Source organism: Sciurus carolinensis, chromosome 9, assembly GCF_902686445.1.
Source record: "Sciurus carolinensis chromosome 9, mSciCar1.2, whole genome shotgun sequence".
NCBI classification, from domain to species: domain Eukaryota; kingdom Metazoa; phylum Chordata; class Mammalia; order Rodentia; family Sciuridae; genus Sciurus; species Sciurus carolinensis.
The window spans coordinates 140,296,335-140,313,551 of NC_062221.1; the positions used below are offsets into that span (position 1 = coordinate 140,296,335).

Sequence of the window (17,217 nt, forward strand, 5' to 3'; positions counted from 1 at the left end):
AGCTCACACGATTGTCTGGCTCCCTTTGGTTCCAGAAGGCGACTGTCCACTTTAAATAAACAGGAGCCTGACCAGACTCTGCAGGAGCCAGCGTGGGAGGCTCCCCATCGCTGTCCCCAGCCTGCACTCTGGGGACGGCCCGTCCCGCCCTGACCAGTGCCGGACGTTTGTGGTTCTGGTGACCTGCTTCAAGCTCCTGTGGTTTCCTAGAGGTGCTGCTGCCGGGCAAGCCCTGCCAAGCGGTGGGAAAAGGGTGCGTGGACATCCGTAGGTCTGTGTGAGGCACAGGGTCGAGGGTTCGGATGGCGAGCTGGCTCTGCAGCTGCCCAGGCCAGGCTGCATGTGCCCTGCACGGCCCTGGCTGTGACAGGAGCTCCTGACTCCCCTGAGCCACCTCCACATCCGCGTCCCAGAGGCCGGGCCTCAGCGACCCCTGCCACCACTGTCACCTAGCCACGGCTTTCTGTGGGTCAGGAGCCATCAGGGACGGGTGCCACAGGGCCAGCACTCGGCGGAGCGTGGTGGGAGCCCAGGGGCCCCCGGCCCATCTGGCTGTGGAGCCCTGAGGCTGGAGCATCTTCCCCACCCCTGCCCTGAGGACAGGGAGACCCCCGGACCACAGTCCTGGCCCTGGCCCCCTCCTTCAGGGCTGCCTGTCACCGTCCTCCAGAGCCTGCTGAGGGGGTTGGGCTGGGGCTGCAGAAGCCACACGGCGTGCTGGCCATCAGGAGTGGCCTCCGCCGGGAACGGTGTGTGTTAGGTGACGGCAGGATGGAGGCCTGCCTCGAATCTGTGCAGTGCGTCAGACCTTAGGGACCCTGCTCCCCCCGCACCAGCGACATCCTTCCGGGGCAGCTCACGGGGCTGTGCCAGGACTGACCGATGCCCTCTCTCCCCTGCTTTGCCAGAGTGGCCTGAGCGTAGCGTCTCCGCATGGTCCCCTCACCTGCAGGTCCTGTGCTGTGCAGATGTCTCTGCCTGCGTCTGAGGCCGTCACGCTGAGGTCTGTGGCCAGCAGGCTTGGGTGACGGGAGCAGCGAGTCGCCTTCAGTGGACGGCGGTTGCAGCCGGAGGCTGGGCCCGGGTCGGAGGGGTCCGGGAGGAGCCCACCTCCTCCCGGGAGGTGTGTGTGCAGGGAGGTGGGGTGAGGCTGCCCGCTCTCATTGTGGGGATGCGTGTTCCCTGAGTGTCCGGAAGCCCAGGTCAGCCGACTTAGCCCAGCCTCAGCACGGGCTCCCGCCTGCGAGAGCTGGGCCAGCTGTCCTCCCGCCCGGGGGCCACACAGCCCCCGAGGCCGCGTGGACCCTGCTCACCTGCTGCAGCCTGCCTCCCCTGGACCTGAACCTTAGGTGTTTTCTCTGTCAGTTTTGCAACTGATGTTGCTCTTTACTTCTAGAGAATGAGAGGAAACTTGAAAAGACAAGCTTCTCAAAGTCCGTTTGCCTCTGCTTAGTGAACCCTGCTCGTGTTCGTGGGCTGCTGTGCAGCTCCGCGTCCGTCTTCCTGCGGGTGCAGGGCTGCTGGAAGATGGGCCAAGGAAGCACGGCTCCTGCTCCCTGGGCGCACCGCCTCCTCTCAGGCCCGCCTGGTGGCCACCCTGGCCAGGAGCACGCTGCAGGGCACTCGGATGAGAGGCCACGTGCATCACCAGAGCCCTGGGGCAGAGCGGCCATGGCGGAGCTGGAGCGCGGTGCAGGACGGCTGTGGACGTGCGCGGGTGCACACGCGTGGCCGCTCTTCCCTGGTCCTGCTGGCTCCTGAAGGACCTCACTGCTCTAGCTTTTTCACTGCTCCTTGTGTTTCCATCCACACTTGTGATGCTCGTGCGCACGTGTGTGCATGCGTGTGTGCCTGCACGTGTGTGCACGCTGCTGGAGATGCGCGTGCTTGGGTGCTCCCCCGCTGACCTGCACCCCACCCCTTTCCCTTTGCTTCGGAGGCTGGCCTGGAGCCCCGGGCCCCTGGGGTTCAGCTGTGCGCCCCACGCCTGGCGCTGATGGCGCTGTTCCGCCCCAGGCTTCACTCTGTGTGGGTGCCAGGCACTGCTTTCCTGTGACGATTGTGTTGTTCAAACATCCCCTGTGGCTTCCTCCGTTCCACCATGGAAGTGGGAAGTGCAGTCGACTAATTAAATGTAAGCAGAATGTTCTAGATTCTGTGTGTCCAGGATCTCCTGCCTCTGACTTCGTGGGTTCTCATCTTGAAGCGGAGAGTCTGAGTTGCTGTTTGGTCGTGGTGCGTGCCTGCCTGGAGGGAGCACGCGCACCTGGCCTCAACTCCTTTCGTGTTTATTTCCACAAACTGAGCTCTGGTCTGTTGTCCCGTTTGGACACTGTGTTGTTGAGTGAAGTCCAAGGTGGACGCGCACCAGGAGGGGTAACAGGCAGCACGAGGGGCGCAGCTTTGAGGACCCGTCCCAGTTAGAATCACTAATTCCCTGTGAGCAGGCGTGGCCAGTCCCTCCTTAGGATAGTGGTCAGTACGTCCAGGGTTTCTCTGGCTTCATTTTTTGCTGTTAACTGAGACCAGGAGGCTGAGGTGGCCTGGCTCCTGGCTGGCAGGGGCAGGACTGACGCTTTGGGCCACAGCGCGAACCACGGCATCCTCTCCACAACCTGCAGCCCTGCTCGTGGGAAGATGGTTACCCATCCGCCAGTCAGAGAGCCTGAGGGCCTGACCACACTCAGAGCTGAACCTGGACCAGTCTCAGCCCAGACCCCCCAGTGCCCTCTTGCCCACAACTCTTGTCCAGGGGACGCAGGGCATCATCAGCGTGCACAGAGAGTGACCCCAGCTCCACATTGCGACCCTCACAGAAGAGGAGGACAGCCTCCTACAGAAACATGTCCAGCCACGACGGCCAGGCAGAGGCCTCGAGCAGCCTGGAGCCCCGCGAGGCCTGTGCTGACTAGGCTCTGGGCAGGGCTGGAGTGTGTGCCCTCGCACCCAGACCCCTCAGAGGAAGCAGAGGCAGCCCCATGGGCCTGGGGCAGTGGTAACGCCCAGGGGGCCCGTGCGGCTCTGAGCCGCCCACAGGCTGATGGCCGGCAGGTGCCGAGGAGAAGGGCCTGGGTCTGCAGTGCCCCCCTGGGGCGACCTGGCTGCAGTCCTTCAGGCTGGTGGCTCCCAGGGCCATGTGCAGCACTCATGTGGAGGGACCTCCCTGTGCCCACCGGGGAGAGGCGTGGGGATGGCGTGGGAGCAGAGGGAAACCCTGGCACACTGGCACCTAGTCCTCCCTCTGTCCACGCCTGGCCCTGTTGGGTGGGGTCCTGTGGCCTCTCGACCTTGGTGAACCCAGGCGGTGCTCTGGTGGGCACAGGGGGCTGCACTCCAGGAATGTCCTGGCCCGTCCAGCAGCCGTCCATGTTTGGTACGTGCTCACAGAAAGGACGTGCAATTCTGACTTCTCCTGGAAAGACTCACGCACGGCCCTGTTTTAAAGAGCAGCTGACATGCTGCCACCTCCAGCCAGGACCCCGCTGCGCTCTCAGGACTTCCTGGCCCTCAGGCCCAAGTGGCCATGAGAGCCGGGAACGCGGCCTGTGAGTTCGGCACAGGTACTGGGTGTCAGGGAGAAGCTGGGACAGAGCTCAGAGCCTTTGGGCGGGTCCCTGCTAGCTGTTCTCGGGAGCGGGCAGGCACGGGTGTGCGGGCAGGCAGAGCAGACCCGCAGGCGGGCGGCCATGGGGGGCAGGCAGCGTCCCCAAGCAGGCAGCAGTGCACTCAGGCTCCCGCGTGTCGCTGCTCTGCCTCGGAGAACCGGGCGTCTCACCCGAGGAAGCCTGCCTGGGGTCTCAGGAGAGCCCTGTGCAGAACTGGCTGCCGTAGGCGGAAGCTGCAGAGGGGCCAGCTGGCAGACAGACCCCGGGTCATGGGGGACTTTCGGACAGGTGTGGCCGGCGGGGTGAACCTCACGGGTTGGGTCAGCGGTCAGTGGAGTGGGCTTTGGCTCAGGCTGGAGTGGACCTGGACAGTGAGCGCCACCAGGAAGGGGGCCGGCACTTCCCGGGGTGCGTCCTGGGGAGCTCCAGTGCCACTCTGGTGGTCGGGCTATCTCCAGGATGCTGGAGAACTTCGCAGGTGGACAGACCAGGGCTCTCGGTGCCTCATGGTGACCGTGTCTCAGGATGGCTCAACTCATTCAGGGTCCCTAACGCCAGGACCAGGGCACAGCGGGTGAGCTGGGTGGGCCCTGGTGGACAGGCCAGGGCTCCCGGTGCTTCATGGTGACCGTGTCTCAAGATGGCTCAGCTCATGCAGGGTCCCTAACCCCAGGACCAGGGCACAGTGGGGGAGCCGGGCGGGCCCTGGTGAGGGAGGCTCACCCAGCCTGGCGTGAGCGCGTAGGTGTGTGCTGGAGCTCACCTCCAGGCCACAGAGACCACCCTGGCTGCCAGGGGAGGGCCTTCGGGAGGACAGCACATGCCTTCAAGCCTGACAGGAGAAGTCCAGTCTGTGGGGTGACGGGGCAGGAAGAGCTGGGGCTCTGGGCGTCTGGAGCTCCCGCTGCGCCCAGCGCAGGGATGGGCAGCGTGCATCTGATCAGCACCGCTGCTGTCCCCGTGGTCCCTGGTCCAGGTGCCCGAGAGCCCAGGCCTCCTGGGCGCATCCCCACCCGCTCCCTGGCACTCCCCGTGCCATGGCCGTGTGCGACTACCCTGCCACTGAGCCTGGGCCGCTGCGGTAGGAAGGACACTGTGCCTGGAGTGTGCCAGCTCTCTGTGTGTGGTCACCTGCTCCCTCCTCTGTCTCTGTTCTCAGCAGCTGCTGGTGGCCGTACAGGCCACCCTGAGCCCACGGCCCCTTGGTGCTCCGCCCTTGGTGTGTCCCTGCACCGCGCGTGGGTCGCCCCGGTCAGTCCTCCAAGGGTGCTGGGTCATCCCGTTTTGCCTTGCACTGGAAAAGCCCTGTTCACGAGAAGCCACGTGCACCATCCAGCTTCCTGTCGCTGTGCAGGCGGTCCTGGGACCCACCCAGCAGCCATGGCCTGGGGACTCCTCGGGAGGTAGCATCTCCTGCGCAACGTTCCCAGCCGAGCGTTCTGGAGACCTCCGTGGGTCTGCTTGCTGAGCAGAGCACCGAGAGCGGAACAGGAACCCCGGGAGGGCGTTCTCTGAGCAGGGCGGCCAGCATGGTTCCGCGGTTCCGTCGCCTGTCTCGAGCTCTGTCCTGCAGGCACTCGAGCAGCCGGCATGTCCCTCTGGCTTTCCTTGCTAAGGCTGGGAAACGGTCCTGGCCCTCAGCTCCCGCTGGTTTGTAGTAAGCATCCACACGCGAGTCCGCTCCACATTTTATTTCCACATTTCGGATTTTATGGTTGTTTAAAACAAGACCCATCACGCCGTAAGGAAAACGTGACTTCTCAGGAACCACCCTTCCTCGAGGGAAGGACGGATCGGTCCGTGGTGCTCGGTGGTGACTCAGTCAAGTCCCCTCTCATCTCACGCTTGTTTCAACTGCGATTCTTGGTGGGCTCCCAGCAGCGCAGTGGAGGTGTGGTGGCTCATAGGCGCCCTGGGTAGCCGTGGGTCCACGCTTACGCCTGCTGCACCGGCTTCTGTTCTGCCCTTTGCCTCCAGGAGCAGGTGCAGAGGGCAGTGGGACAAGCTTGGAGGAGAGAGCCCTGCCTGGGATCCGGGAGAGAGGAGGGGCTGACGCGGGAGAGCCGCCAGGACATGACTGAAGGCACACTCAGGCGTTAGTACGGCTCGCCTCCGTGAACCTCAGGCTTCTGAACATGTCCTGCTGGGCCCTGTGTGTCCCTCCCCCCGGCTGCTCTGCTGCCCGCTGTTTCCTGGTAATTTGGACTTCTCATTTTTTCACATGAAGATGAGAACCTGCTTGCTGTCCCATTAAAGGGGTCAAGTGGCCATGATCAGAGGGAAGGGAGTCTCCAGCCTCCTGAGGCTGAGTGTTCTGCCCTCACGCCCTCGGCCTCGGCTGCTGGCCTCCTGCCCCGCGCACGAGGTGTCCCAGGACAGGAAGTGGTCCCGCGCTGCTGTCAAGCAGAGCTTCTCTTCCTTCGCCCTTTCCTTCCCCTGGACTCTCAGGCTGGCTTTCCCACTGGTCTCAGGAGGGCTTTCCAGATGCCAGTGTGTAGCTGACTGGAGCGCGGGCTGCGGCTTTGTGCTGCGACCCTTCGCCAGGGCTGGTGTTTGCAGGTGTGGCCAGCTGGCCTCTGCTTGGCAGGAGGTCTCCAGCCCCGTTCTTGCACGCAGTCCCCTGCTGCTCTGGCCACCTCTGCTGTGAGACATTTGTGGGTCCTCGTTAGGATTCAGGTGTGAGGGCAGGAGGCAAGGCCACTACTTCCTGCCTGATGCCCGCGGGGCAGAGCTCCCAGCAGGCTGTGCATCCTGATTGGCCACAGGGAGCACAGCCTTCCTGGGAGCCTCTGCCTGTGCAGGAGTTGAGTCTGTGGCTTTGGGAAAGTGTGGGTTCACCGCGGTGGAGAATCCTCTGCCCACTGCAGAGAGCCCTTCTCTGGGGCTAAGCCCTGCAGGGCAGTGGCTGGGCCGGACGGGGGAACGTGTGGTTTTGGGCAACTGCCGGAGAGGCCGAGCAGGCCTGTGAGACCCGGGCACCTGGATCCTGAGCACCTGGCTGTCGCGGCTCACGAGGCGTCTGTGTGCGGCCGTGTCTCGTGGTCCTGGCCACGTGCCCTCGCCTGCCTTCACAGTGAAGTGCCGCTTCCTGTCTTTTGCAGGAATTTTTTCCAGTTGGATTGTTTTGCTGCTGGGTTTTCAGAATTTCTTAGGTATTCCCTGTGGTTTTCAGTTTCTTCCCGTCTCTATCTTTTTAACAGGGTCTTTTGCAGAATGAAAGTCGTTAATTTTGGTGGAGAACAATGAACGGTTTTCTTTCATGGGTTATGATTCTCGTTGTCAAGTCTGAGGACTCTCGTCCAGCCCTGGGTCCAGAGGGTTTTCTCCTAAACTTTTCCTGCAAGTTTCACGGGTCTGTTTTGCATTCGAGCCACGACTCATCTCAGGGTGGTTTTGGGGTGCAGCTGGGCGGCTCTGGGCCTGTGGTCTCTGGGGCTCCGGCTCCCTGCAGGAAGGGCCTTGCCGCCCCATGGCCTGCACCCCTGCAGTCACAGGGCCGTGTGGGTCTGTCTGGGGTCCTGCTCTGTGCTCTGCTCTACCGGGCTGCCCCTCCAACACCACCTGCCAGCTCGTCCCTCCTGGGAGCGTGGCCGCCGTCCTCCCTCCTCTCTCCCACTGCTGAAGGAAGGCCCACACACCCGTCTTCCTGGCCTTTGTTGGCTCTCCCTGTTTGAGGCCCTCCTGTCTCGGGCAGCAGTTGGGGTTTTACTGGACCCCTCATGGCACAGACTCAACCTCACCTGCCTTGCTCACGTTGCCTCCCGAGCTCTGCCTGTGAGGGGCAGGGGCCACCTCCTGCTGTGGGTGGCCCTGCTGGCCCCCTGACACCTCCCTGAGGAGGGCCTTTCAGGGCCCCGGTGGCAGCACGGGTGGCCTGGCCCACCAGGTGGAGTGGGAGGTGGGAGGGCATGGCCCGTTGCAGCCTGCAGGACAGGAGCAGCTCCACCGCCTTGTCCGACCCCACTGCAGGCCCCTGTCCTCCTTCGGCCTGGGGCGGGAGGGTGGTCCGGAGCAGAGGGTCCTGGCCAGGATCGCCCTCTCGCTGCCCCTTCCTGATCCTTGGGCTGGAGAGAGCCCAGCGTGCCGGGACGTCTATGTGGGTTTGTGCTGTTGGTGCCTCGGTTTCTGGAGCTGTCAACTCCTCGTCTCGATGGTGAGGCAGAGGGAACTCTAGCCACTTGCCGTGGGCCCTGGCTGGCCTGCCCCCTCTCTTTGCCTTTGGCGGCCTGGTGTCTTTTAAACCCAGGGCAGGGCTCTGGGTGGGCTCGACAGAGGGTGGTCTTTTCCCTGCTCCTGCAGGGCTGGCCCCCGCCTGTGGCACAGCCTTTCGGCAGGTCGAGGTCCAGCCCGGGCACTCGGGGGCCTGGTGCTCCCCTCAACCTGCAGCTGTGCCAGGTCACGGCTTGTTCCACTGGCTCACGCTGACCTCTCGCCCCGGCGTGGCTGGGTCCTAGGTCACATCCCCATCTCTCCAAACTGCCCTCCCCAGCCGAGGGGCCTCGGAGTACCCCACCTTGCTGAGGGCGCTGGTCCTTCAAGCCATACATCTGACTTCCCATCTGAGACTGCTGCTCAGCACGCTGCCAGCTGTCCGTCATGAAGCATTGAGACAGGCGGAGCCACGTGCAGCCGAACTCCCCAGCTGCAGCAGCTGCTGACCGTTGGTTCTCCTGGTGCCCAGCACGCTCTGCCTGGTGGGTGATCAGCATGTCTCGAGTGATTGGTGATATGAAGCAGCAGTGCTCCCAAGGCCCCGGAGAGCTCTGTGGTTCAGGGTCTTTGTGGAAGCCATTTAACTCTGCAGCACATTTGCCGGAAGCACAGCAAGATTCACAGACACTGACAAGTGACCGTCACAGAGGGACACACACCCTGCCCCTACGATGGCAGAGACCCACAGACTGGCCCAGGAGCTGCTGTGTTCCTGAAGCTATGAATCTGCCTTCTGCTTATGATATAAATTTTATTTGCACATAAAGCAATATGTGGGTACAAAACCCGCAGATCCCCTTCCTCAGTCGCGGCGTGATGAGATTGTTTATTACCAGCGTCAGGGTGTCTTGCAGTTTGTCAGAGAAGCCTGGACAGAGGACGTGCTGAGCTGTTGGTAGCTGGACAGTCGCAGCCTTTCTCGGCAGTTCCCAGTCCCTCCTGGGAACACAGCCGCCCTCCTGTAAGGCTGTGGGCTGCCTAGGTTCTCGCGGCTCCAGGGTGTGGCCGTCTGGCCTCTCAGAGCGCAGTGCTGGTGAAGCTTGGCGGGTGGATCCAAAAGGTGGCTTCACCTGATTCCAAGCCACACGTCCATGCAGGGTGAAACTGGGTGACCCTTGGGTGGGGGACCCGTTGAGCTCTTGTCGGCAGGTGTGGTCAGTGGGCTCTGCCTCCCGTGGGTCCCCCCCTTGGTTCCCAGCTCTTGGTGCCCTGTACTGCCCGAGTGTAGTGTGAGGCCCTGGGCACTGGCCTGGCCCTGGCCGCGACCTCTGCCACCCTCCCTGCCCCTCCTCACAGGGTCCCTGCCAGGTCCTCGGTGCACTGGGACACACTGTGAGGGACGAGGGAGCCGAGCGGGGCCTGTGCCGTGTAGGCCAGCGCCCTCTGCCTCACGGTGGTGGCCCCTGCGCCCCGTGCCGGGTGCACTGAATGTCGCTTTCTTGCTGTCTTTCAGACAGAAGCGTCTCCGCCAGTCAAGAAGCCCTCAAAAGTGTCTTGCCATGGACGTAGAAGATGAAGAGAACATGAGTAAGACCTAGGCCTCCCGCGCAGCCCAGCTAGATGGCCCGCCCAGGCTCAGGCTGCCACCTGGCCAGCAAGGCCACTGGGACTGAGGTCCCGGCGGTGGCTCGTTCCTCTGCCTCCATGGTGTTCACTGTGGGCTTCTCGCTCCAGTCGCCAGCCAGGTTTTCACTCCTTGCGCGTCACCGGCGGTCCCTTTTAGGGGAAATGTGCCTCCAGGCGCACAGCCTGTAGGTCTGCATGGCTTATGAGGTGTGTCACGGCGTGGTCCTGGCAGTGAGACGCTCAGTGTCCACCTGTGTGCCTCAGAGATGCCCTTTGGGACTGACCAGATGCCTGGCTGTTTGGGACCCTGGTGCACAGGCAGTTCCCGTCAAGTGCAGCGGCTGCTCCTGCATCGGAGGGATGGGGTCTCACCATCTCCAGGTTCCAAAGAGTTTCAGGGAACGTGGGGCCGGTGGGCCAGGCCTTGCGCTGGGCACTTCCTTTCCACACTGTCCTCTGGGATGTCCTCAGGCACACCAACCTCCTCAGCCTGTTCTCTGTCACAGGTGCAGGGAATGTGCTTCTGAGTCCCAGAGCAGAAGGCAGGAGCATGTGCAGGAGTCAATGGGCGATGTCAGGTTCCTAGCTGACAGGTGTTCATGCTCAGCTGACAGATGTGCATGTTCACCTCACAGATATATATGCTTAGCTGACCTGTACATGCTCAGCTGACAGATGTACATGCTTAGCTGACACTTGTCCATGCTTAACTGACAGATGTGCATATTCACCTCGCAGATGTGCATGCTTAGCTGACAGATGTGCATGCTCAGCTGACCTGTACATGCTCAGCTGACAGATGTACATGCTTAGCTGACACTTGTCCATGCTTAACTGACAGATGTGCATATTCACCTCGCAGATGTGCATGCTTAGCTGACAGATGTGCATGCTCAGCTGACCTGTACATGCTTAACTGACAGATGTGCATGCTTAACTGACAGATGTGCATGCTCAGCTGACCTGTCCGTGTTTAGCTGACAGATGTGCAGGTTCACCTCATAGATGTACATGCTCAGCTGACCTGTACATGCTTAGTTGACAGATGCACATGCTTAGCTGACAGATGTGCATGTTCACCTCACAGATGCACAGGTTCACCTCAAATGTGCATGCTTAGCTGACAGATGTGCATGCTCAGCTGACAGATGTGCATGCTCAGCTGACCTGTACATGTTTAGCTGACAGATGCACATGCTTAGCTGACAGATGTGCATGTTCACCTCACAGATGCACAGGTTCACCTCAAATGTGCATGCTTAGCTGACAGATGTGCATGCTCAGCTGACAGATGTGCATGCTCAGCTGACCTGTACATGTTTAGCTGACAGATGTGCAGGTTCACCTCACAGGTGTGCATGCTTAGCTGACAGATGTACATGCTCAGCTGACCTGTACATGCTTAACTGACAGATGTGCATGCTTAACTGACAGATGTGCATACTCAGCTGACCTGTCCATGTTTAGCTGACAGATGTGCAGGTTCACCTCACAGGTGTGCATGCTCAGCTGACAGATGTGCATGCTCAGCTGACCTGTACATGCTTAGCTGACAGATGTGCTTGCTCAGCTGACCTGTACATGCTTAGCTGACAGATGTACATGCTCAGCTGACAGATGTGCATGCTTAACTGATAGACGTGCATGCTCAGCTGACCTGTACATGCTTAGCTGACAGATGTGCATGCTCAACTGACAGATGTGCATGCTCAGCTGACTTGTCCATGTTTAGCTGACAGATGTGCAGGTTTACCTCACAGGTGTGCTTGCTCAGCTGATCTGTACATGCTTAGCTGACAGATGTGCATGCTTAACTGACAGATGTGCATGCTCAGCTGACTTGTTCATGTTTAGCTAACAGATGTGCAGGTTCACCTCACAGGTGTGCTTGCTCAGCTGATCTGTGCATGCTCAGCTGACCTGTACATGCTTGCCTGACAGATGTGCATGCTCACCTCACAGATATACATGCTTTGCAACCTGTGTTCATACTTGGGTGCTTCTGTCTTGAGGAAGGACTTGCAGCCCCATGTGCCAGGTCCCCTTGTGCTGGAACCCAGCTCTCTGCACCTCCTGAGAGTCCACACAACCCAGCAGAGGCCTAGACCCTGCTCTTGCTGGCCACTCAGAGTCTAGCAGCCCTCAGAAGTACCTGTGCTGCCTGCTGCCCTGGGTGGGACTGCGTGGCAGGCTGTTCCTGCCCTGAGAGCGGCATGAGCCCGAGGCGGCGTTTTCTCAGGTTGCTGTCCTCAGCCCTGCCCTGGAGAGCTTCTCAAAACCCAGGCATAGGGTTTTGCTGGCCGGTCCCCCTGCCATGTTCAATTTTGCCACAATTTTTAAGAGTGAGTGTAGCCTTGCTTCAGAAGGCACTGTGGCCATGTGGTGCGGTGAACCCCTGGGGACACCTGCAGGTCCCCAGGCCACTGCCATCCATACAGGAGCCTGTGGCAACTTAGTCTGATGAGAACCTCCCGAATCATTTTCCTGGAAAGACAAGCTGGGGTCTCAAGCCAACACTGAAGCGCCCGGCCTGGCTGTCCGTCATTTTAAAGGGCAACCACTGGCGTGGGGCAGGCATGTGTCCCAGAGGCACTATGAGGGTGGGTCTTTCTCCAGCCGCACATTGCCTCCGACCTGGTGGCTCTTCAGCAGAGAGCCGCCAGTGGCCAGTGCCTCTGGTGGGGGGCAGCTGGAGTGGGCGGGACTGGGTGGGAGCCGTGGGCACAGCTGTCGGGGAGGGCGTCTGGCTGCAGGCTGTGGGTCTGAGGAGGCGTGCCCACGGCCACGGCCACGCCCACGCGGTGTCCTGCTGGTGTCCTCTGCAGCAGTCGACGCAGCTGTGAAATGTCTGTCATGATGTCCTCACTGCCTTTACTAACCTCTCGATTCCATCTTGGCTCTGCTTCTCTAACCTTTTGTTCCCTTGAGTTCCGAAAGGAGTAACCTACCGGCCTTTTGCTGGAGGATGTTATAAATGAAAATTTAGTGTCCATTCCGGCAGCTTTGTGGACTGGGGAAGTGGTGTGTGTGTCACTGGGTTCTGGAGAGAAGTCCTGGTCAGGCCAGGGTCCCGCTGTCACGCAGCTCTGCGATAGCCTGGGCGCATGTGGCTTCAGCGTCAGGGCAGTGTCCACGGCCCCCAGGTCGGCAGTGTGCCAGCAGCAGGAGCACCTGCCTGGCCTCGAGGGCAGTGGCCGCCCAGCCCAAGGCCACCGTGGGCGCTCATCTGGCTCCAGGAGTGTTCTGGGACGGCAGGTCCCCAGCTTCCGGGTGGAGGTGGAGGGCTCTAGAGCGCTCACGCCCTGCCAGCAGGGCCTGTGGAACCGGCCCAGCGGGAGGCGCCCAGCGCCTCTCCTTCTAGAGCCTTGTCGCTGAGCCGTGTGCTTCAGGGTTCTGCCATGAGAGGGCGCCTTCCCGGGTGGGATGAGGGGGCCATCCTGCAGGCCTCTCGGGAGTGCCGTGAAGATATAAGACTGCCAGGTTTAGTTACGGAGCTAGGAAGTCGTAGCCTGTCTGCAACATCAGTCTTACATTTTGTTCCTATGGTTTTTTCTATCATGGAACATATTAAGAATTCTGAGGTTAAGAGCCCCACATATAATGAAAAATCTCAAATGAATGCCAGAAATAAAGCCACATCCTTCAAAAATGATCTCTAAGAACTCAAAATATTTTACTTAATTATGTAAGCAGTTTTCTTCAATTTATAAGCTAAATCAAATAGTCACATATACTGGCGGACTATTTTAAAACTGAAAAACAAGGTGATTTGCGAGTGTGTTGTTAAGTGCTGCTTCCTCTGCTGAGAGGGGCTGCAGTTTAGACCCAGGGGCAGTGTGGGGTGGGTGCCCTCGAGCAGGAGGGTCTCCCTGGATGGGTGAGCACCAATCTGTACCCACAGGCTGCCATTTCACAGACTGATTAATGGAGTCTGTGGGGGATTGATTTACTGTCCAACATTTAGATAAGATTGAATAAAGTCTCTCTGGATGATTCAGAACATTCTCAGAAGAAAAACTTAAAAAAAATTCTTACCCTTTGCCAGGCGTGGTAGCGCATGCCTATAATCCCAGCCACTCGGGAGACTGAGGCAAGAGGATAGCAAGTTCAAGACCAGACTCAGCAACTTAGTGAGACCCTAAGCAACTTAGCCAAACACTGTCTCAAGAAAAAACAATAAGGGCAGGGGATGTGGCCCAGTGGTTAAGCGCCCCTGAGTTCAGTCCCCAGGACCATTTTTTTTTTTTTTTTAAACTTCACCTTTAACGCAGAAGCCATCAAAGAGGAAGGGTCAGCCACCGTTCAGTGCAATCTTGAGGCTGGCAGCCTTTGCTGAGGCCGGTAGCTCTTTGGTGGAGAGTGGCGTTCCTCGGGCCCGCAGGGAGCAGTGCAGGTGCACACACACACCACTTACCGTTGCAAAGAGGCCAAGGAATCTATAAATTTTGCATTTACAAGGTCCTGCAACGAAGGCGTTGCAAGTTACTCTTTCTGGGCACCGCAGGTTCCAGCAGCGCAGACATCAAGGAGAACCTGGACAACGTGTCCCCCAAGGACGGCAGCGCCCCTGGGCCTGGTGAGGGCATGCAGCTCCCCAGTGGGGGCAGCAGTGGCACTGGCCGGAAGCGGCCCCTGGAGGAGGGCAGCAATGGCCACTCCAGGTACCGCCTGAAGAAGCGGAGGAAAACCCCAGGGCCCGTGCTGCCCAAGAACGCGCTGATGCAGCTGAACGAGATCAAGCCCGGGCTGCAGTACACGCTGCTGTCCCAGACGGGGCCCGTGCACGCACCGCTGTTCGTCATGTCCGTGGAGGTGAACGGGCAGGTCTTCGAGGGCTCTGGCCCCACCAAGAAGAAGGCGAAGCTCCACGCTGCCGAGAAGGCCCTGAGGTCCTTCGTGCAGTTTCCCAACGCCTCCGAGGCCCACCTGGCCATGGGCAGGACCCTGTCCGTGCACACGGACTTCACGTCCGACCAGGCCGACTTCCCCGACACGCTCTTCAACGGCTTCGAGACCCCGGACAGGGCGGAGCCCTTCTGCATGGGCTCCAACGGAGACGAGTCCCTGAGCTCCAGTGGGGACCTCAGCCTCTCGGCCTCGCCCGTGCCCGCCAGCCTCGCCCAGCCCCCGCTCCCGGGCCCGCCGCCTTTCCCGCCACCCAGCGGGAAGAACCCGGTGATGATCCTGAATGAGCTGCGCCCGGGGCTGAAGTACGACTTCCTGTCGGAGAGCGGGGAGAGCCACGCCAAGAGCTTCGTCATGTCCGTGGTGGTGGACGGCCAGTTCTTCGAGGGCTCGGGCAGGAACAAGAAGCTGGCCAAGGCCCGGGCTGCACAGTCGGCCCTGGCCACTGTCTTCAACCTGCACCTGGACCAGACGCCGTCTCGCCAGCCTGTGCCCAGCGAGGGGCTGCAGCTGCACCTGCCCCAGGTAAGCAGGTGTGGCCGGAGCCGTGGCCCCGCACCTGGCCGCGCTGTGCGCCTGTGTTCTCAGCCTCCATGGGAGCAGGTCCGCCAGCCTGGTGGGCAGCGCGCCTTGATTCCCATTCCCGAGGCTGTGTCAGGCAGAGGCCGTGGCCTCCCAGTGCATGCCCGGCTGTCGAGGGGCAGTGCAGGGGCCGCCGAGGCCCCAGGTAGTCTCAGTTGCAGCCGGCGATCTCCTCAGATGCCTGCCCACAGCAAACCTGGTCAGGAGGGGAAGGAACCCGACACTGGACTTGGTCCCTTCACTGAAGTGCTCCTCCAGCCTCCCTGGGGAGCCTCCTGTCCAGGTCAGAGCTGCTGGCTGGACCACAGTGGGAAGTTCAGGGGGCCCCAGTCTCCCATGACCAGCTACATTCCCCAGGTGAAGAGCCCAGCAAGGCAGAGAAGGAGCTAGGGTCAGTGGGGACTACATGCCAGAGGGACCTTCCACAAGGACTCCAGAGCCTACCAGTTGCCCAGGAGTCTCTGCTCCCTGAATGTCCTGCATGGCATCTGTGTGGGCTTCCTCCCTGCTTGGGCTGCACATGGGCAGCCACAGGTTTGTTCCCCCACCCTGATAAAATCAGGATGAAGAAAGGGGGAGCTTCAGGTGGCTCTGGTTGGCATCGGAGAAGGAAGGAGAAAAGGATGGGCTTTAGCCTTCCTTGGGAGGCCCAGTGCTCTGAGCCTGCTTCCCCTTGGTGACCTGGACCCTGCTGGTCCGGGGTGGGAGCTCTTCTCATTCCGCACCCACGTCAACCCCTTGCCGGGTCTCCTTCAGGTGAGGGCAGTGTGCCCACTTGATCAGGGCCACCGAGCTTGCTTTCTTCTGGAGTCCAGTGTGGGGTTTCTTGGGTGCTCCTGCAGCTGGAGTCTGAGACCAGGAGTCCTGCTGGGAGGAGGAACTTGGTTCCCTTCTGCCTCTCAGCATGAGGGACAGCCCCTGAGCGTCCTGCCGACGGGGTTGTGAGCCAAGCGTGGCTTCCCTCTGCGCCTCGGCTGATAGTGTTCCCGAGTCTCTGACCTGGCTGTCGTACGAACTGGCAGCAGCTGTTCCCCAGGGATGTCACGTTCTTGGGCCTGTGGCTTGCTCCGGCGTCCCCACCTGGTGCAGAATGTCTGCAAGCCGTCTTCCCCGTCCACGGTGCCGATCCGGACTCCAGAGCACTCGGCTGCTGTGGGTCTTCACCTGGGCCCCGAGGGGAGACGGGGCAGCTCAGGGAAGCAGAGGAAGTGTGCCCCGGGGTGCGTGGCCTGGCTGGGCCTCAGGGACCTCAGTGAGGAGAGGAACGAGCCTGCAGCCCGGGAGGTGGAGGACTTCGGTGGGACCCGTCCACGGGAGGGGCGTGGCTGGCAGGGGCACTGCTTTCCCCCGGGCCCTGTGGGCACCAAGCTTGCTTCTGGCCCTCTGCGGTCCAGACCTCGGGCTGGGAGCTGTGGCCTCCCCACCCCACCTGCATCTTGCTCAGCCCTCCACCATGTCTCCTGATGCCCTCAGGGCTCAGACAGGACCTGTGTTGCTCAGAGGACCTGGTGGGCCTTCCCAGGACGGGTCCTGCAGGCAGTGTGAACAGCTGGGCTCCGCTGTCTTTGGAGGTTTCAGAATGCCTGTCTGCAGTGGATGGGGTCCTTGCTCTTTCCCTGGGGTGACCTGGAAGCACTCAGGCCAAGCCTCCCTGGTGTAGGACTCTGCTTTCCCTTCTCCCAGGCAGAGGGGCCTATGGAATCAAAGGTGTTGGCCCGTGGGGTCTACGGAGGTGTTTTGTCCACCCACAGGGCATGAGTGGTGTGAGAGGAGGCCCTGGGGCTGCCGAGCGGTTGCTGGTAAAGCTGCAGGGACACGTGGCCTGGCCTGTCTCAGCCACCCAGTTGGAGGGGAGCCGCTCTGGAGCCCAAGGCACGAGGCAGCCGCCCCTGACAGGTCTGAGCTCTCTGGCTCCCTCCGGGCACTGGGAGCTGGGCTGTTCCCCAGCAGTGGCAGCTGGTTTCCTGGCTGACCCACCCAGCATGCCCCAGGCCTGAGTGCCCTCCTCTGCTGGCCCCGTGTCGGCCCTTGCACTCTCGCCTGCGCTCAGACTGGTGCCACTGATGCGCCCTGGGACCACGCGGGCCTTGAGCGCCTGGCCACGCCCCGCCCTGTCTCATGCTCTGGGCTCCCTGGTGCCTGCTGGCGCAGAGACAGGGACACCTCCTGCCCGAGGACGTCGGCCCTTGGGAGGAGCAACCTAGCTGTTCACTTTGGAAGTGGTTCCAGGGCCTGGCTGGGGATGGGTTTGCGAGGGCCATTTGGTCATGTGGACAGGCAAGGTTGGTGGCATGCGGCAGACTTGGTTCGACAGCCTCTGGCAGGTTTCCCCAAAGCTCTGTCACTA

General features: G+C 61.1%; 1 protein-coding gene across 11 annotated transcripts in view; it reads left to right on the forward strand.

The window, feature by feature from the left end:
* Adarb1 (adenosine deaminase RNA specific B1) overlaps positions 1-17,217 on the forward strand; it is a 121,796-nt gene that overhangs the window by 57,331 nt on the left and 47,248 nt on the right. For 9 of the 11 annotated variants that reach the window (XM_047563283.1, XM_047563287.1, XM_047563276.1 and 6 more), the window contains 2 exons: positions 9,271-9,344; positions 13,888-14,813. In XM_047563283.1, coding sequence (XP_047419239.1) covers positions 9,317-9,344; positions 13,888-14,813 — 954 coding nt within the window. In that variant the 5' untranslated portion in view covers positions 9,271-9,316. The other 2 variants (XM_047563282.1, XM_047563281.1) reach the window with 2 other exon arrangements.